At 44.3% G+C, this 20805-nt stretch overlaps 1 protein-coding gene and 1 long non-coding RNA gene across 2 annotated transcripts in view; both read right to left on the reverse strand.

Moving 5' to 3' along the window:
* The window catches only part of CTSD (cathepsin D), a 28903-nt gene extending 10871 nt beyond the window's left edge, over positions 1-18032 (reverse strand). The window contains exons 1-3 of the mRNA XM_083425218.1: positions 17685-18032; positions 14095-14251; positions 851-974 (exon numbers count right to left, since the gene is read on the reverse strand). Of these exons, the coding sequence (XP_083281344.1) occupies positions 851-974; positions 14095-14251; positions 17685-17746 (343 nt within the window). The 5' untranslated portion in view covers positions 17747-18032. The remainder of the gene's footprint in view (positions 1-850; positions 975-14094; positions 14252-17684) is intronic.
* On the reverse strand, positions 8430-14067 carry LOC310670472. The gene is made up of 2 exons (XR_014507579.1): positions 12341-14067; positions 8430-12008 (listed from the first exon to the last, which is right to left on the reverse strand). It is a non-coding gene; the product is annotated as an uncharacterized lncRNA (long non-coding RNA).
* Positions 18033-20805: the final 2773 nt, after the last annotated feature.

Genomic DNA, 20805 nt, shown 5'->3' on the forward strand with positions numbered 1-20805 from the left:
GGCCAAATGTTATTCATAACTAAAGGTTATATTTAAATTTCAAATTGCTTCATATTCCTTGTGCACGGTTATATGCCTCAATAATACAGCGGTGCCCCGCAAGACGAATGCCTCGCAAGACGGAAAACCCGCTAGACGAAAGGGTTTTCCGTTTTGGAGGTGCTTCGCAAAACGAATTTCCTATGGGCTTGCTTCGCAAGACGAAAATGCCTTGCGATTCCTGGGGTTTCCCCCCCCCTTTTTCCTAAGCCCCTAAGCCGCTTAACAGCTGTTCGCTAAGCCGCTTAACAGCTGATCGTTAAGCCGCTTAACAGCTGATCTAAGCCGCTAATAGCCTTTTAGCAGCTAATCTGCTAATCCCTTAAGCCGCTAATAGCCGCTAAACGCGCTAATCCGCTAATGGGCTTGCTTCGCAAGACGAAAAAAACCGCAAGATGAAGAGACTCGCGGAACGGATTCTTTTCGTCTTGCGAGGCACCACTGTATAAGAACAGTGACAGATAGATCTGGCTGACCAGTTTCCAACGTGCTGAGGAGCATGCATCCCAGGAGAGAGAAGCACACTTCTTTGCCTCTCAAGCAATGGTCAGTTGAATCAAAGTATTCTTAAAAAGCAGCAAGGAGTGGGGAGTCAAGTTGGGAGCAATATTAAAAAATAGTGGACAGGAAGTACCAGGCTTCTCAAAATGAAGCACAGGACACAATCAATGATATGGCAAATAAAATTCTTTTTTAAAAGTTAGTCATTTTCATGCAAAGTAAGAGCTTGGCTTAGGCTTTATCACATAAATACACTATAGAGGATTAATGGATGGTGCTACTTAAGTCAGTCAACTGAAGAGATACTTACAGCAAGCAAGGTCCCACATGTGGCACTTGACAGAAGGCACCCAGAGGTTGGAAGAGCCAGTGTCGAAGACCACAGTAAACTTCTGTGGGGGTGTCCCAATGCCAATCTCTCCATAATACTGAGCCTGCAAAATGAAAGTTGAGATGAGAGGACAAAAGGTAAGAAGCTGATCATTCCAGGCTAGCACCAGGTTTGCAAAGAAATAAAATAAGCATCACTTTCATGGTACTGGATTGCCAAATACAACGCTCACTACTCCACAGTATGGAGGATTACCACTAAGGGATCATTCTCACCACAGTGTTATTTATAGGATTGAGATAAGTCAGTGGCTACCACAAAAGAAGCCACCAAACGTACGTAACTACCCCACGCCCATATCAAACTGCATATAGAGGGAGGGAGCAAGAGTGTGCACCAGGGAGGAATAATGATCAGAGTGTCAGACCAGGAGTAAGCAGACCCAGGTACAAATTCCCACTAAGATATGAAGCTTCCTTGGGTGTCTGTGAGCGAGTCATTCTCTCTCAGCCTGAACTACCTTACAGGTTTTCTTGTGAGGAAAAAAATGGGGCAGGAGGGATGGAGGCAATGAAGGTTGCATTTAGACCCTTAGAGGAAAGGAAGAAGATGCAAAGTAAATAAATAAAAAGAAGGGGGAGTTGGCTGTATCAAGATGAGGAGACTCTAGATGCAAGTCTCATTTGCTTCCAAAAGATGTTGCAAGGGTCACCAGCTTGCATGTTTTTGCTGTATATTTTTTGCGTTTTCATGGCTTTTTTGTTTTGTTTCGTTTCCGTGACTGTGTGGAACCCAGTTCAGCTACTGATTGATTGATTGTGTGACTGCAGTACACTGTTTATTGTTTTCATTTTATGGATCCATTGTCTCATTAGATAGTAAAATTCATGTTAAATTGCTGTTTTAGGGGTTGTTTTTAAAAGTCTGGAACAAATTAATCCATTTTGCATTCCTTTCTGTGGTAAAGCGCACCTTGGTTTTGGAAAGCTTTGGTTTTGGAATGGACTTCCGCAACTGATTAAGTTTGAGAACCAAAGTACCACTGTAGTTATTATAAACTACACTTTGCCTACACTTTGTCATTATGATTGATATCACATGTGGGGCTTAGATGAGGAACCTGTGGCCCTCCAGAGGTTGTTGGATTACAACTTCCACCATCATAACCAACCATTGGCCATGCTGGACGGAAGAGTTAGAATAGAAGAGTCCAGCAGAATAAAGAGAGCCACAGACTGCTCATCCTTGGCTTAAACATGACAATGCTCTATTTGAACAAGGGCTAAGCCTTTACTGCAAGTTCATTCCCAACATCCAAAAATCTAGCAAATGCTCATATGCGATGGCTCCATGATGGATACAACAGGATGTCATCATTCTTCTTCCCTGGTTCCCTTGGGAAAGTGTGCTTGAATTTAAAACAGAGTTTTGTATCCCAAACATGCCTAAAACTTATATGCAAATCTCTCAGCAAAACTTCCAGTCATATATTGCAACAGAATGTCTAACTCCCTTTAGTGTGTGTGGGGTGTGGGTGGGTGGGTGGATAAGAATGACAGAAGGTGTACCCAATTTCATCCTCAATGTTTGGGAGTTACCGCCTTACAAAGGTAGATTCAAATGTCCATGTTTTGGTGACAATATTTAAACTTCACTTGGCTCAGCCAGTATCTTCATATTGCTTACCAGCACATGTGCTTGCCTACTCACGAGTTCCTGGGGCACAAGTGCACAAAAACTGGTGGATGAAAGGAGCTCCCAAGGCAACAGCTAATGACACGGCCAACAGCTCCACCACTCAGGGTGGGAGATGCTTTTCATTCCTCTGGTCAAGCTACTTGGGCACAAAAATGTTACCTGCATTTTGTGCCTACAGCCTATGGAGATTAAAGGAAATTATACTGCCATCTCCTCCCTGGCATCTCACATTAAAACCATTATTGTATTAGGGCAGGGTGTGTTTTCTAACCTAGTACCTACATAGCACTTCGTATAAGCCAAAAATATTGGCTATTACTTTTAAAGCACAGCAGAGAATTAGAGGCTGTAAATCACCTTGTAATTAACCAGGACAGCTGCCTTGATATTCATTTTGTACTTAAGCAACTTTTGTTTACAAAGGCCAGTGTTTTATGCAATGTTTATCTGTACGAATTCTCTCACACACACGGAGGAATAAAGTCCTGGGTCAGTATTTAGAAATCATTATATTCCATTCTTGTCCATGCTCCTAAAGCTAAAGTTGAGGTGCCACGTGGTCTCTACACATTTTTTTTTTAAAGTATGCAGAATTTTTGTTGCAATGCAATAAATCCTATGTATTGCTCACCTGTGCTTCCTGGAATAGTTGCTTATACTATGAAGGAACCACCATTCAGGCAGGAGCCTGGCAGCCTTTGCACTCAAATCAGAAGGGTAGTTTAAGTAGTTGAACCAGGAAGATGCTCACATTCCAGATGGGAGGAATTAAGCTGTCTAGAAAGAGGGAGCTGAGTTCAACTAAGTTTTGGTCAGAGTAGACCTACTGAAATTAATGGACCTAACTTGCCACATTTAATTAATGGTTTTATTCTGAGTAAAACTGAATTGCATTCCATCCAGGCATGGGGAACCTGTAACTCTCGAGGCATTGCTGGGCTCCAACTCCCATCAGCCCTAGCCAAGGATGATGCAATGTGTAAGTCCATCAGCATCTCAAGAAAGATTCCCCATCCTGCCTAAGGAGCATGTGAAGCTGCCCATGCTTAGGATGGTCACTTACTAGGACATGCACTTGATGGGAAGGAATTGCTACGTATCCATTTACTAGCATCATTTTGCAGATTCCTCCATTAGGACCTACACTGTTGTGAAACCCACACACCTATTTTTGGGGAGGGGGAAGAGACACAGGAAGGACTCTGGAAGTGAGACACTGCCGCTGGAAGACAAGCAGTAGCTCCCTCCCTCCCCACCCTGAAACAATGAGTGGGAATTCTGCAAGGAGCAACTAGAGCAATGACACAATGGGTTTGTGCTAACAGCAGCCAGATGGGTCCTACTGTTTAACACGGTCCAACAAGTGGCAGGGCAGAACTAAAAATGAAACAGCACCTATCCTATGAGAGGGCACAGTACCCCTCCCCAAGGTTTCCCCACACCCATTTTTGCTATGTGTTAAAGGGAAAACATTTTGTAACAAAGGTCCACCCACACCGCCTTAGCTAAGCTGAGTAAATGGAGGTTACTTGCTCCTCATCCCTCTCTAGGGCTGCAGCTACTATGGCAGGGAATATATTCCAGACTCCTCCAACTTTTAAACAAGAGGGAGGGAGGGAGACTCTCTTAGGTTTCCAAAGACATCCTAGCAAACCATGCAGTCAGCATTTGACTCAATTGCTCAATGAGACATAAACATGTTCCCTTTCTGCTCCAGCATAAGCACCAGTGAGTGCAAAAGTAGCGTACATGCTGAACCAACAAGGATTAAGTAGGTCTTTACGCCTTTTGCTTCCAGTGCATGTACTGACCATAGAAAGGGGAGGAAAGGGAGGGGGGAGAGGACTTTCCAGTTGCAAAGAGCTCTTCATCTACCACAATCAATATCCTGTAGCCTGCTGAAATTTGCACTTAATGGAAGAATGCTTTGGATGTTTCCTCCCTCCTCAGCTGTCATGGCCATAGTGTGCAACGGACAATAAACCTGACTTTAAAAAACACACAAAAACTTATTGGAGCAGGATTCCTCCTAAACTGATTAGGTACAGCTTGCTGTTCCCATCCGCTGGCAATTGCTGCACCTCAGCAGTGAGGAAAGCTGCGCCTTTTCCTATTTTTGCTGATCCAACAGTTATTACAGAAGTTCTGCCTGGAGAAAGAAGAAAGGGTGGCAACCCAACGCACATGGCATTTTTTTTTGGCTCCAGAACAGGTTTGTGAACTTTGCCAAGTGTTTTCCTGGCATGAGTAGGAACAGTGCACTTATTTTTCCATCTTGAGAACCACAAGCATTTTTTCCTACTCATTTACATTTGAATGTGTTGAAAACTGCTGATGTGGAGCTACTGGTTGCTTATACCCCTCTTCAGGTATATCTGCCAGGAGATTGCTGCAATCCACAGCAGTATCTGGATTGGGATCTTCAATCTGGGATGAGCAATAATTGACTGAAGGCTAGCAAAAACATAGTTTCTCTTCTCCTCCCTACCACTTTTGAAAGCAAACTATAAAAAGGGGACCATGAGCTGCATTGATCACAGTCTGTTAAGGCCGTTTCTAAGCTGTCTGCTGCAGACATAGGGCTGCCACTATATATAAAACGCACAGAGAAACACCATGCCTGCTATATATAATTCCCTAGCATTGGTGTCTCTACTGAGCATTTACCTGATGCCACCACCACATATGCACCTAGTCCATCCTGTCTCTGTTCTGCACTGCAACCCCTAATAGTTGCACCTGCGAGGCTTGTGTGTGTGGTCATCCATGCATTATACAACTAGAATTGTAGAGTTGGAAGGGACCATAAGACTCATCTAGCCCAACCTTCTCTTTTGTCCAGTGTCCACAACCCTGAGATTTAGTGTCTCATGCTCTACCACCTGAGCTATCCCTTTGCCAGCAAGGGCAAGAGTTAAGACATGCATCAAGTGAAGGATTTCATATTTGGGTGGCTCACTTGAGTTCGGCAATTAAAGATAAGAAATTCACTTCACTTCTCCCTTCCTAATATAGACAGGCCATTGTGTAACAGCCACCACCGGGACTGCTTCTAAAGAAAGATGGAATAAAGCCAAGACAGGTATGAAGCTGTTACAACACCTAAACAGATTGGGTTGGTGGGGGGCAGCCTTACTCTAAGTGATATTAATTGGAAAGCTGACTCAGAAGTGTCTTGTTCTTGCAAATGATGTGGTTTAGAGGAGTGGCAGCAACCTGGCTAGGAGGGCTAGGCCTTAGGCTAACAGGGAGTTCCTCTTGGAAATATACAGAAGAATGATCTCCACCTGCGCTTCAAGCCAGAAAAATGACAGAGCGACTTTTCCCAACTTTAATTTTGGCCACTTTAGAAAGCTGTCACAATTACAACCTTGACCACCTTCGCAGCCTTAAGGAAGGAAGGGTGAACATCCTATCGGCCGTAAACAACAGTAGCACCCATGGACCTGCCATTTTTTGTATCCACAGAATGTGTCTAGTGGCGTTGGTTGCTTTGGGTGCAAGAGGTGCTGGGTTCACATCCCAGGCAAAACCTTGCACCTTTACATTTTATAAAGGGAGAGTGCATCCAGGGTCAGGCTCCAATGTAGCCAAGTAGTAGGTCTGAAAACTCTGGAGAGCCTCTGCTAGCCAGTACAGACAATAGCGAGGTAGACGGACAATGGTTTGATGCAAGGGAAAGCAGCTTCCTTTGCAGGATGCTCCATTGTGAGAAGCTTGACTAGGCATAGCTATAAAAGCACCAGGAATATATATTTTTGCCTGTGGGAATGAGTGCAGAGTGGTCTGGGTAGGGCAGAGAGAGCTTCCAGTCCACTTCGAGAAGATTGCCCAAGTTTGCTATTTGCCAAGAGCAGCAGAATTTTTTTTAACAAAACAACTGACAGAAACAAGCTTACAACAGTCATGAAGCAACTTTTCCTTCCACTTTTGCCATTTTCAGAAGGGAAGGTGTTGCAAAATAGGAGGATATAAGAAAGATTCAATGTGGTGAAAGAGGGACAAGACTGAGCAGCTGATGTTCCACCAGACTTCCCCAACCTGCTGCCTTCCACATGTTTTGGACTACTCCAAATATGCGAGGGCTGATGGGAGTTGTAGTTCAAAACATCTGGCAGGTCCCACATTGGATTAATGTGCTGCCTTGTTCTGGGGTAGCAGCCAACTAGTCCAAAGCAGCCTCACTTTGTAATGGTGGATCAGCAGAGCCACGGGTGTGCCCCACCCTAGAGGTTAAATGCAATCTAAATTAGGACTAGGCTGTAATTTTGAAGAAGTCTTTTATAATACCTAAATGAGAAGTCAACACTGCTTCCCATATTAAGCTCAAATATCAACTTATGTAAACAACCCCTTTGCTTGCAACATTAAAGGGGAAGGGGGAGAGAATCTTCCAGGTACGTAATTCTAGCAGAATAACACCCAAAACTGTATGCTCCAACAGGATCTGAAATGTGCCCAGAAGAATTAAAGCTGCCATGCCAGATACAGCCACCATTTTATGCTTGCCACTAGTGAGCTGGCCTCTCTCACACACCAGTGGGATTCATGACATTACAGCCAATAAGTATGTGGATAAAGGGTGAGGGGTGTCCCAGAAGCATTACCATTAAGTTGACCCCAAAGCACAGGCTCATCTCTGAATGACGGGGCAAAATGAGAACTGAAGGTATCATAATGAACTATTAACTAGGCTATCAATAGGTGGGTGGATGCTTGTGCCTAGTATTCTTCAAGCTGACAAAGGAAATATTACCTTCAGGGGTCAAGAGTGCAGTATGTATTTCCAGTTCATACCGACAAAGAGACCTACTCCTGCAAAGTGAAGTTGCACCACTGTGCACTAGGTGGTGACATTATGGAGCAATATAGCAGTTATCACCATTTTCAAAAGTGAGAATGTATGCTATCCTCTGCAGTAGAGGTTTCCCCACCTATCTCCCCCACCCCACCCCATCAAAGAAAAACGGATGCCATTCCCTGCTTGGACATGAATGATAGCACACAACCCATACCCACATATGCACACTTGCTACCCAGGTCAAACATTAATTCATACCAACAAAGACGGATGGGGGGGGGGGAGACTAGATATATATGATCACACAAAAAACATAGTGTTTAATTGCATGCCCCCATAGGAAAGTGGCTATAATAATGGCCCTGTTTGAATGATCGATTAATCCTAGTTTCCTTCTGCAATTGCTGCTGGCTTTCCCTAAGAACACAAGTGGGACCTGCAAGAAAATGTGGTGTAGAACGATTCCGTTCAGGATTCCAACCACCCCATTCCCCCTCTCAACAGGCAGTCAGCATTCCATGCTCACTGAGCATGCTCAAGCTTCATCAAAGCATTTTTCTGGGGTCCCTCCATGGGATACTCTTGATAAAAAGAGTTGTTCAGGTCTGCAGTTCCATTGGAAGGCTACTTAACCGGGCAAATGAGTTGGCAAATCCAGTTGTATACATGGGGAAAACATTCTCTCATGGCAAAAGGATTTATAAGCTTCTGGACTATGTGTGTGTGTCACAAGAGAGAGCTCATCAGTAAGCTATTATTTGCACAATTATCATGTCAGGAGCTCTGTTACAGTTTATCTGTCTCATGACTAGACTTCAAAATAGATACACAGCCCTTTTGTAGATAAAGCTAACTGAAACTAGCTGGGTTTCTGTACCACAACCATGAACCCCCCATAGTCTTATCTCCTCATGGAACAATACAAATAGGGAGCATTGCAGGATGGTAGGGTGGGGGAGCAAGTCTTAGATGTAGCACTATTCCAAAGCTAGCCCCAATCCAGCCTATGTGAAATACCCAGAAAACATCAGAGGCAGGAGGGTGAAGCCTTGTTGTCACTTTTTGTTCATTTAAAAAAGTAAAAATAAATCAATCAAACTTTTACAGTGCTTAAGATCTCATTTGCCATTCTTCACAAAACAGGAGATAAGGGACAAAAAGAACCATTTAATATATTCTGCTTGTCCCAAAAGCGAAAGGTTTTTTTCTGCATATATCTTGGAGCAATCTATTTTCTCCCATCACTTTTTTCCAAGCCACTAGATTTGAAGCTTGCAGTTTAGACCCAGTGTTTGGGAGAGTGCCTACCATCTAACCATTAAATTCATCGACACTTACTGTTGCGGGGATAGGAATAGAATTATTTGATGATCAGTGGCCAATTACAGCTGCTATAAATTTCGAGTGCTTCTGATAACAAACACTTTAAGAAAGGCATTTGTAATTTCCTGAAAAAAATATACATTTCTCATGCAGCGTAACAAACTAAAAAGCCTAGCATTAAAAAACTTGGGACATTCCTTGAAAGTTTCTAGATAATTATCATTTTCTGAATATACAGGGAGAAATTTAGCAGAGAAAGTGCCAGGTGTATGTTCTTGGAAGGGTGAAGTATAAAGGAAGCAAAGCAAGCAGAATATCTCCTGATTGCCTTTCTCCAAGGGAAATAACGACAATCAGGTTCGTGATGCCTGCTCTCTTCTCTGGTCCATCCTCCAATATCTTCAACTGCTCCAGTGACCTGCAGTCTGGAAGAAGTTACAGATCCTACTCTTGAGGCACAGAGGCACATAGTGATCCACTACCATTGATAATTGCCCCAAACCCATGTGTTATTTCTACATGGCAGGCAATGGAAATGAGGAAAGGTATGACTGCTTGAGGGTCTCGAGTAGTTTCACACCCCTGAAGAGCAGCCAGTTGCATTTCCATGCACAAAACTCGACATTAAAAGTATATTACTACCAGCTGCATGCTGATACAAGTTTTATGTAAACTGTTAATTATAGGATGTGGGGAAGAAAGCCATATATGTAGGTAATTTCTTTTAGTACCCTGGGTTACGGAAGGTTTTAGTGTGGCCTTTTAGCAGCTGAGAGAGAATACTGACCCTGCTCTAGGTCAGTGCAAAAGGGGCTGCCACTTTGCACAGGGACTGCCACTTGCAGAGCACGTGTTTGCCATTTGCAACGTGGCAAGAAAAAATGGCAATGCAGTCCAGCACTATTTTCTTCTTTTTCTAATAACCGGTAAAAAACATTCTAGATGGCCTTCAACTCTCACTAGTTTGGAGGGCTGATCTACACATTCAGAGAAGCACATGATCCAGTGCTCTTAAGACTGCAAGTATTTCAGGACACAGGTATGGGCTCAAGTGTTTAAACAGCACCATCTGCCACTTGAAGTCAAGTATGTCATGGGAAAAGATTCCAATCTATGTTTCTCTCTGGTCTGCTGCAAATACATGCAATCTGATAGGTTCTATTTGTATTAACTCCAAATGTGGAAATTCAGTTTTTTTAAAAAAATGGCATGAGACAAAGCTTTCTTCAAAAAGGGGAAAAATGGTTTCGGATCAGCCATGTATTGCACAACCTTCACCTTGCACATTTCAACATCAGAGGTAGAGCTTGATTAAACACTTCTGTCCCCCTGCTTGTAGAACTCCCTTGGGATTGGCAAACAAAGAGGACAAGTCACAGGAGAAAACTGGATGGCTGACAAGAGCCTGGGGCAGTGAGTGGGGGGGGGGGGGAGAGAAGCCAAGATACTTGCTTTCCCAAGAGACAAGGCACACACAATTCAGAGCACAGCAAGCCCAGGCTGCAGCTCAAGCTGGAGAAGCAGCAGCCCCCAAATTCTCAGGCTTCAGCTGCTATACTGGCCACTCACATAACTTCCCCATCTGTCACAACTCTCTCCAGACACAAGCATGTCCCTTTAGGATGTTCAGCCTGCATTTCTGCAAGTACTGTGGCAAAAACCCTCCGCAAGTCTAACTGCAGGTGTTTGGTACTTCTGAAGGAAAAACAAAAGCCATCCTCCCATATTTAGAACGCCTATCATGAACAGAACGCTGATGCCCCAGCCTACTACAGGCCTCAATGATTGGGTCAAGGAAGTGACCGACATGGGCCAATTGTGAATGCAAGAATTAAGAGAAAGAGAATAGCAAGTGCGGAGAGTGATGGGCAGAAGTTATGTGGTTAATTTCAATTCAGGAAAATGTGTACGAGGACAGGGAAAGTCAAGAGACCATATGGAAAGATCTTTACGGTCTTGTGATTTTAATTTGACAATTTTAATAAGACAATTGGATCCTACTGCTTATAGGTTTTACTGTATACTGTATTGTGGTTTTAAATAAAGAGACCACAATACAACTACCTTCCCATGTTAGCAGCGGCCCACTTTCAAAGACAAGGGTAGGGAAGCTTTTCTGATAGGATGGGCAGATCTTCATCTCACCCAGCCCAGCCAGTCAACAGGCATGTCAGACAGCTCACCTGCCAATCACCTGCCATCAGGCGATGCTTCCCCCGAAGCCCTGATTCTCAGGACTTCAAAGCAAGCAAATCACAGGGCTTTCGAACAGCCCTTTATAAACAGCCTCGTACCAGGCAGCACTTCAAAGGAGGAACCGGGTTGTTCCTTCAGTCAAGCAAGGTGTGCTCCTACCCATCCATCAGCTGATGGGAGAATGGGAAGATGCCTTCAAATGCAACACACAAACATCTCGGGCTTCTACTTCAAAGCTCTGTGGTTTAAGGAGAAATGCTGGGTGTGTTGGCATTGGAGGTACACTCCATTCTGCCCAAAGACAACCAGAAGCTTTGAACTATGAAGTCAACATTCAGATGGGTTATTAGAATACAGTTATTTACAGAAGTAATTCTATGCCATCATATTATTAAAACTTTCTATACCACTTTATCATACAATTTTAACAGCATGTATTGTGAAAATATAAAATATCATTTTAATAAATTAACTTTTGAAAATACAGATAATCAGTAAGGTGGCTGCATGATCAGAAATAAAATATTTCTGGTCATGAATTTAATGCCTGCGCCTTCAAGAGATGCTTGAAAGTCAAAAGTGACAATCTTTGCCGAAATGGTTTCGCAGCAAGAGACCAGTGCCACTAAGTGCTCAACTTCTAGTCGAGGCCAGTCAGGCTTATATAACATGGTGTTAAAACTGGACTAGATGGTCTACAAGACTCCTTCCTCCAACTTTAAGATTCTACCTGATGATCATCCAGTAGAGCCATCCATGCCAAGCACCATTTGGGCTTATTCTCACTACCTGTACAGTGGTACCTTGTGTTATGGATGGGATCCATTCTGGAGGCCCATCCATAACGTGAAATGCCTGTGACTTGAAGTACTGCATCTGCGCAGGTGTGATTTAGCGCTTCTACACACCAGTACCAGTTCCGGTACTTCCAGGTTGCTGCGGGATGTAACACGAAAAGATGCAACATGAAGCAGACACAACACGAGGTATGGCTGTAGTTCTAAGAACTACTCAAAATATTTACATGTAAATTCCAATAAAAGATTGAGCGTCACATTTTTATATGGAATCTTTTCTGTTACTTCTCTATTGATGCAACTTGGCATCATAGCACATCACCTAGACCAGGGGTCTGCAACCTTTAAGACAAAAAGAGCCACTTGGACCCGTTTCCGAAGGGAAAAAAACAACTGGGAGCCGCAAAACCATTGCGACATTTAAAACAAATATAACACTGCATATATTGTTTCTTACCTTAATGCTATATATACAGGATCGTAACGCACGCACCGCCCCCATGCGACGTCACAGCCAGTACAGTGCCCGCCACAGTGGGGAGTGTCGGGGCGCACAATGCGCCTCCTCCCCTCGCTAGTATCCGCCCCGGAGCCGTGGCAAAGGTGTAAAAGAGCCACATGCGGCTCCGGAGCCGCGGGTTGCAGACCCCTGACCTAGACCAACCTAATCATGAAAATCTGCTAAGAAGTGCAAGTTGGCCTTACACACTTCCCTGCTCCAAAAAAGCACTATTACCTCACCAATTCAGATTCTGAATGTATTCTGTTTATTTATCCCTTGGCTTGCAAGCCAATATTACATTATGGTATCATTAAATCAGCAGGGAAGAGGAGAGATGGCTGTTACAGCACTTTACAAAAAAAAAAAAAAAAAAGATGGAAACAGTCTGCAGAGACTGTAGCAAATTTCATTTCAAGCTACAGTGGCCTCTTTTCAGAGTTCAATGGTGGCACTTTCTCTGCGATTTATAAAATGGCAAGAATAATTCAGCGACAAGTTATGACATCCTAGCACTGATGGGTGGTCTGCATCAAAATCCTATTAGGGAAGAAGACTGGACCAACAGCTACTGTGAATCTTTGTTAACTGGATTAAGTTTCAGCCTGTTCAGGTATGAGTCATCCTTTTAAAGTGTGGAGGAAGTGACGTGGGGAGCAGAAGGGTTTTCCAAGAGGAATGCAAGTGGAGCCAGTGGGATTGCCAGAAAACTAAGTTCTGCTCAGAAGCTTCTAGTTCTAGCCTTATACTCGGTCCTGTAGCCCATGGTTATCACACTGTCTACGCTCGGACTTCCCCTGCATGTGAAGACAGGCTGTGGTGGATTCAGCAGGCAAGACCGAGAGTGGATTCAATGGTCAAGAAGGCTCTTCTGCATGTGCTGTAGATGGGAGGGGCAGGTGGGGCTCAAACCTGGGAAGGTAGCCCATCTAGGAGAAGATCCTAAACCTCCTCTGCCTTGTGGGATATATTAGGGAGAAGAAAAGACTAAGGAGTAAACACCACGCAAATCTGGAGTGGAGACCCCAAGAAGGCTGGATGGGGCATTAAACACCTCCTTCCAGCAACTCCTACAGTGAAGCTGGTGCCAGACATATTGGTTTCCTTTGGACCACATCAGCGAGGCCGAGACGGGAGGTGGGGGGCGGGGGTCTTGCCTTCAGGTTTTTCCATTCACATTTCCCAGGCTTGGGCCCTGGGGGATGTCACTTTGATGATGCTAATGCAGCAGTTTGACATCACCCCTGGAGGCGCTCTTCACTGTCTCTTGAGACAAATGGATGCCAAGAACAGCAAGTCTTCGCTTGCTCATTGCGAGCGTTCTTTCTTCAATGTCAAGATCATCCAAGTCATAATGGCTATGATCCTACATGTCAAGCCCTCAGGAGCATCCTCCATATCTTATCCAGTCTTAAGCTTCCTTGATTTCCTCATACCCCTCCTACACATTCCCATTTGCTTCAACAATTACCTTTGCACAAGGCAAACAGTCATTATCAGCCTGCCCTATCTCCCACAAACACACGGCTTCTCTAGAAAAGGAGGCCATGCCTCAAGGAGTGCAGCGCTTCAGTGGGAGGAGAATTCACATGGTGCTGATACACTGAAATGTTTCTGGGATGACAGCACAAGTTCTCTGCATGCCAAGCCTGCCCAATGAAGAGGAGGATGTGCAGTTGTGACCCTGAAACATTGAGCGCTGGGTGTTTACAAATACCACTATGGATAATTTTCAAGGTCTGTTTTAAATGTGACCTTCTCCCTAATGGTTTTATTCACTGAGACAGGCAAGGACAATAGCAGGGTTCCAGGATACTGCTCTACCACACAGATCCCAGTCACCAAGAAGGAAGAAACAGTCAAAGCATTAGGAGGAGTGACAATCAACTACTACAACTACTATACTTACATCCATGTAGTTCTTCAAAGCTTCTGGGGTTGGTGCGCCCACACCAGGGCCCCCAAATTTGTATTTCAGCATTTCCCCCAACTCATTCAGGTCTTGGACATTGGTCCCATATTCTGTGTAGATGCTGCGCATGGAGGGGAACTTCTTCAATGGAATTCTGTCAAGCAGAAACAATTTGGGGACCATTATCAATATTATCTAGTTTCAATTACACAGCCAAAGATCATCTCAGAGAGGTTCAAAAGAAATACATCTCTCTTTGCAGCAAATGCAGCAACTTTCTCTTTTGTCTTCATATCAAAAGAACAAGCAGCCAGGTTCTCCATTGGGGTTTGCTTATTGACATGGCTCCTGTGAAGTAAGTTCATGGATCCTTGCTAGTCTACCCCTACAGGGAATTTGGCAGCATTTATGGGAACCTCCCTACTGGATCCAGTTTTGAAACTTGATTTCTTTTTTTTATATGTTACATTATGCTGGGAGGCTATGCTCAGGGAAATTTGCCAACTAGCTTTTGATTATAATACTCTTAAATGGCACCTGTCATCTGCAGATACCAAGCAGCTTTTAAAGCTGACAAACGAAAGTACCAAAAGATAGCAGATTAACAACTGAACACATCCTGTGGCTGATCACTTTTATCACCCAAAGAGGCATATACAGTATGTGACCCAACAGAGTATAGCAACAACTATACTTCCTCTTATAATTCTTATTCCATGTCATGCATCCATAACCTGGTGCTCTTAGTAATAACAAATGCATTAACAACAACCTGCCTATGACTTCACAACTTTTGGCTTGTTTGCCTTTGTGTAACAAGATGCAGCCCCCTGGCAAGCTCATGACTAAGGAAGATAAAAGCACCAGCTCCAATGCATCACAATGCTTCTTGTCTGACAGTTTGCTTGAGCAGCCTGGGTAAAGGCTTTGGAACAGCAGCATCACCCCAAAGCCACAGGATGCTGAACAGACATCAGAGCAAGAGTTTCTTTTCGGCTACGAGTCACTCACACTTTAATAAAGAAACAGACATGCACAATTCCAGCAAAGCAGTTCAACCCAAACTGGTATTTGCAGAAAATCTAGGTTCGGTGTTTTCCGGTATATCCTAGGGGTTTGAGTTCAATGGGATATATTTGCAGTCAAGTGTGTATGCTATACGCAGTGTTAGATACTACCAAGAGTCAGTGGAACTATCTGCAAGTTTATGATCCCTTCAGATGACAGTAGCCATAGAAGCAGAGCTACACAATTTTTGGCTGGCTTGAGTGGCCAACTTTTCTTCTTCTTCTTTTGCCACCATCTTCGAGCATGTATAGAGAGAGAGGGAGGGAGGGAGTCAGCAGACAGCTTCTCACCATGCCAGGGAAGAAGTAGCAAGATCTCCATATGCACACACAAGGGAAAGGGGTGGAATGGAGTTATCTTTCCCACCCTGGAACTTATAATGGGCATTTGAAACGGGTTTTAAAAAAAAGTTTTGATCAACTGCATGAAATACACTTGACCTGAGTATTGACTTGATTAGGACAAAGATACGCTAATAAGCAACAGATCTGATGGCAAATTAGTTTTATTTCACTAGTTCAAAGCTAACAATCACATTGTATGTCTCATTCTGCTGGGTATTCAGAGACAGGCGGACAAGAGTTACTTGTCCCCACTGCTGAAACACTTTTGTAGATCTCAAGAGATGAAGTAACCTATTTCAATTATGGCTGGTTCTCAGAATGCCCCCTTTCTATGGGTACGGCCCTTTCTGAAATAATTCAGTCTTCTCTGCAACTGGTTATGGCTCATGTTTTTAGCTGTTTCAACATGATTGGAACATTTAGTACTAACAGTAAGCAAAGAATGGGAAAGCTATAACTTTGGTCAAGCTAGAGCTAAGTTTTAAAGCACTGTCAACCACGTAGGAGGCACTTTCTACATGTCAGAACATCAGCCATCAAACTCGTTTGCTTACTATGAACATGTGATGGCGTTAGTCTTTATCCGAGTGCCATCTCCTCAAACAGGTGTTGTCTCATGTGTGTGTGAAAGCAGGGGTGGGGTAGCTGTGAGAAACCAAGTGAGCAGAGTTTTACAATGCCTGTGCCTATAAAAATCTACTCTTGGAGCTCTGTTTCTTATGTGATCCATCAGTGGGGCACTGTCTCAATGTTCAAGGCTCCTTACCTCAAGCACTTGGTGCTTGCAGTTTTTCTGAAAGTATGTATAAACTAAGCAGCGCTTTCACATTCACTAGATTAAGGCTGGGTTATTTGGTTTTTTGGGTAACATCTATTGTTCTTAACCAATTCTATTGCTTTATTCTTTTTGTAAACCACTCTGAGATTGCTGTTTTTATAGTCAAGCAGTATATAAACTGTCTGAAATAAGTAAGACCTGTTAATAAGTATCTGAGAAAGGAGAAGATTCACAGGCCGCTCAGTACTACAGTGGTGCCTCGCAAGACGAAATTAATTCGTTCTGCGAGTTTTTTCGTCTTGTGAATTTTTTCGTCTTGCAAAGCACCAATGTGTATTGACGGTTTCCCATAGGAATGCATTGGCGGTTTAAAAAAAAGGCGCAAGACGTTTTCGTCTTGCGAAACAAGCCCATAGGGAAATCCGTCTTGCGAAGCAACTCAGAAAACGAAAAACTCTTTCGGCTTGCGAGGTACCACTGTACTTCTCATGCTCAAGTTGCAACCCTAGGTACACTGATATGGAAGTTACCCTCACTAAACTAACTGGGTCTCTCTCAGTAAACCTGCATAGAATCGTCTTGTCAAAGACAACTTGCCTACGGAGCATAATACCTCCTGAGGGTGTTACTTCTTTCAATAACTTCCTGCCACACATCAACTAAATCTTGGTTTGCACAGCAGCTTGATCTCTAAAATCCTCCCTCTACCTATCCTCAAATCTTGATGGCCCCCCTCCATTACATTTTATATGGAGTTGGCACAATGAGAGCCAGGAGTATCACAAAATTGGGTACCAAGGGAGTGGCAGAAATTATACCCCGACAGCAACAGCCTGTATTCTTTGCTAAATCAGCCTACAACCCTAACCCCTTACAAGGAAGTGAATTTCGTGATATTTTCTTAAAAGATAAAACATGCTTGGAGGGGAGAGGCCTACCAGCATATTTGGGCAGATGTACACACGGATCCAAGCTCCCTGGAGCACACTTTAACACTCCTTTGGGCCCTGCCCCAACCTTCCTTCCTCAACACTCCCCCCTTCAAGGAAAGGATCCTGCTCGCTCGTCTGAGAGCCCGTGCAACCGGGCAGATGACAGCAGAGCCGCCCAGCCCCTCCATGCTGCAAATCGAGGGCAGCACGCCACGAGCTGAACTTGACGGAGACCTCGAGATGTCCGCTCTTTCCGGACACGCCCTCCCGGGCGAGAAGCTAAGCCGTTGATCAGCAGACACGGGGCTCCATTTTACTCCAAAGACAACAACCCTGCAGTTCCCTCCAGATTGCAAAGAAAGCTTTCCTTATCTCCCCCCGCCGCCCCCTCTTCTTTCCAGTCTCCTCCGCCAACCAAGGAACCCCGAGCGCTTGGCGACTGTGCGAGAGGAAGGAGACTCTCACCTGATGAGCGCCGAGCTAGCGACCACCAGGGACGCGAGCAGGATTAAAGAGCGGAGCCCCATGGCGGCGGCGGCTGGGCTGGATCGTAGCAACTCTCAGGTACCGACGGGGAGCAGATGCGCTTCTCGTGCTACTCCAAGTCCGGTCTGTTTTGCACTCCCGCAGCCCTCCCGGTATTAAGGGGAATGACTGAGCAATACAACCTCGTGACTGCTTGGTCAGCTGACCGCCCAAAATGTGCATCTCTCGCAGTCACGTGGTCCCCGGAGGAGGCGGAGGAAGGTCTTTAACCCGGTAAGTGCCGTCAGGTACCAGGAGAAATGCTCCGGTCTCGTTACAGCAAAAGCTGAGCCAAAAAAAGCACATGCCTGTTTACGCACATGCGATTTCCGCGAGAGTTGGTTGGCTGCAGAGGAGGAAGTCCGCGTTAAGCGCTGGTGCTGCTGCACCCGGACACCCCCAAAAGTCACACGGCTTTGCTTAACATTAGCAAATGTTGGGTTCCTGTTTTTGTCACGCACCTGATTCACAAGTTAGCATTTTGTTCTAAAGTAAACGATGATCCGCACTTTTGATTGCTTTTTTGTTTTTGTTTTTGTTTTTTCATCTTTGTTGGACATCAGCACTGCTGCATGTCAGGGAAGAGAAATAACTTGTTCATTTTTTTAAAAAAAGAAAAGCTAAATCACCCTTTGTCCTGATTCCAAAGTGGTGTTAGAATAAAAACAACCATATCCTTCAAGCAGAAACGGAGAGGCACAAATTGATAAAACTAAAAAGCAGACAGAGGCCATAAAGCCAGCACTTAAGGAAAAGTCTTGACCTGGCACAGAAAAGATTGTGGTGCCAGTTCCAGTCTGACTTCCTTCAGGAAGCCCCCTTCTTTGCACATACACAACACACTTCAGAAACTCAAGTGACACTGGAAATGCTTTCGGGAGTATGCTCTGCTTGTGTAAGCTTTGCAGATTTGTTTTTATTGCAGTGTTGTTTTACTGTACTTAAACCTACCCTGAGATCATATTGATCAGGGCATGCTAGAAATTCATACATAAAATTAACTAATGGACAGTATTATGAGCAGAGCCACATCTGAAGATTTTAATGCACAGGCAGGCTGTTGTGAGGGGAGTCACTCCTTATTATTAGTCCTTGTAATAAGTGACAACAGTCCTGAGGTGTGAGGGAACATTATTGTTTATTATTACTATTATTAAATTTGTGTACCGCTCTTCATCCAAAGATCCCAGGGCGATTCACAACCGAGAATGAGAAAGTTCTCTATGGACTTACAGTGCACATGGAGGATCATGGATAGAATTAATATATAATTATTATTAAAGATTTTCTGGGTTTACAAAAGTACATGCCTTGTCTCTTTTTTCAGGTTGTACAGTCTTCCTTACAAATCAGTTACATATGTTGTGAGACCTTAGTGTTGACCACAGTACAGTGGAGGCTCGGGTTGCAAAAGTGAAGCACGTTTGCAACCCGCAGCGTTCGCAACCTGCAGCGCCGCGTCTGCACATGCGCAGGTCGCGATTTGGCGCTTCTGCGCATGTGCAAGCACCAAAACCCGGAAGTAACCCGTTCCGGTACTTCTGGGTTTGGCGCAGTGCGCAACCCAAAGCATCTGTAACCCGAGGTATGACTGTATAAAGTTGGGAAAGAGGAGGGGTGGAGTGGTGAGGCTTATATATATATTTTTATAGGGTGCGTGTGGGGTTTTGTGTCAGTGTCACCTGGGTAGGTTCTCTTTCTTTTTGCTTGTTGCATTTCCCTGGTAGTGAGAGAGGTTGGGGGCCCAGGGTATGGTTGCTTGTCTGTGGTTGGCTGCAATGGGGTTTGTTTGCCTTTATGAGGGTGGGGAGGAGGGCTTGTTGGGTCAAGTGAGACAGATTGATTCGTATGCTGTCGGTGGATTTTTGTCATCATCTTGTTGGGCTGTGTATGTGATAAAGGGGAGCCATACTGGGGTGAAGGCGCCCTCTTCTATTTGTCCCCGTGTCGGTTTCAGTGTATTGGTTAGCTATGGAGGATAGTATGTGAACATATGAAGAGCCGGCTGGATCAAGCCAATGGACTGTCTAGTCCAGCTGCCTGTTCTCACAGTGGCCAGCCTGTGGGAAACCCACAAGTAGGATTCACACACAAGAGCACTCTCTCCTCCTGTGGTTTCCAGCAAGTCAGGCAGAGCAGAGCCATCATTTCTAGTAGCCATTGGCAGCCCTTATCTATCTGAAATGTTAAAAAGCCATTGTCAGAGATGTGTGTGGTCAGGCATCTTTCTAACAGTGGGCACATCATTGAGAGATGCCCTCTAGACCTGCTCCCTCTCCTCCACACCAGTGTCACCTGCTTGTTTACTTATCTTCTCCCTCTGGCTCAGAAGCCACGAGCAAGAGGTGAGGAAGATCAGTGAGTCAGTCTCTCTGCCTGCCAAAGTGAGCAAGAGCCTGGAGAAGGGCCAGCCTCAGCGTAGCTACAATGGTGATGAGCAGACAGCTCCAAATTTGAGGGATCCCTGGCCCTAAAGTGACTTCTAATGGGCCACTTCCACATTGGTGTGCTCCCTTAGGATTATCTGAGGTATATAAAATTATGCATGGTATGGAGAAAGTAAGACAGAATTTTTCTCCCTCATAATAGTTGAACATGGGACCATCCAAGGAAGGTGAATGCTAGAAGATTCGGCACAGACTAAAGAAGGCCTCAGTGTTTCAGGTTGAACTGCAATCCAGATCAGCCTGCAAATATTTTCACCAGTGTATGAAATCATTGCTGTGGTAGAATCTGGCCGTTAAGCAGATGAGCCAATGTTAACTAATCTATATCTGAGTGGCTCCTGAAAGTGATTCACCAGCATGAGGTTATGAGATAAGGCTGGAAGAAGGGGAAACTGCATATATTAGTGAAAATAGCATATACAAATTCATTATAATAGGGGAAGTGGTTTGCCAAAATGTGTTTTATTAGCAGAAATGAGCACTTAAATGTTGATAAAACTTTTGTGATGACTATATTGTTATGAGTTTGTACGTGCCAAACCTCTTAAACCCCTGAACCCAGCCAGTGTCAAAATATGAGCCAGGCTAACTTCCTGATTCCATGGATCCCGCAA

This window comes from Podarcis tiliguerta, assembly GCF_965153285.1.
Source record: "Podarcis tiliguerta genome assembly, chromosome: 1".
In the NCBI taxonomy this organism is placed as follows: Eukaryota; Metazoa; Chordata; class Lepidosauria; order Squamata; family Lacertidae; genus Podarcis; species Podarcis tiliguerta.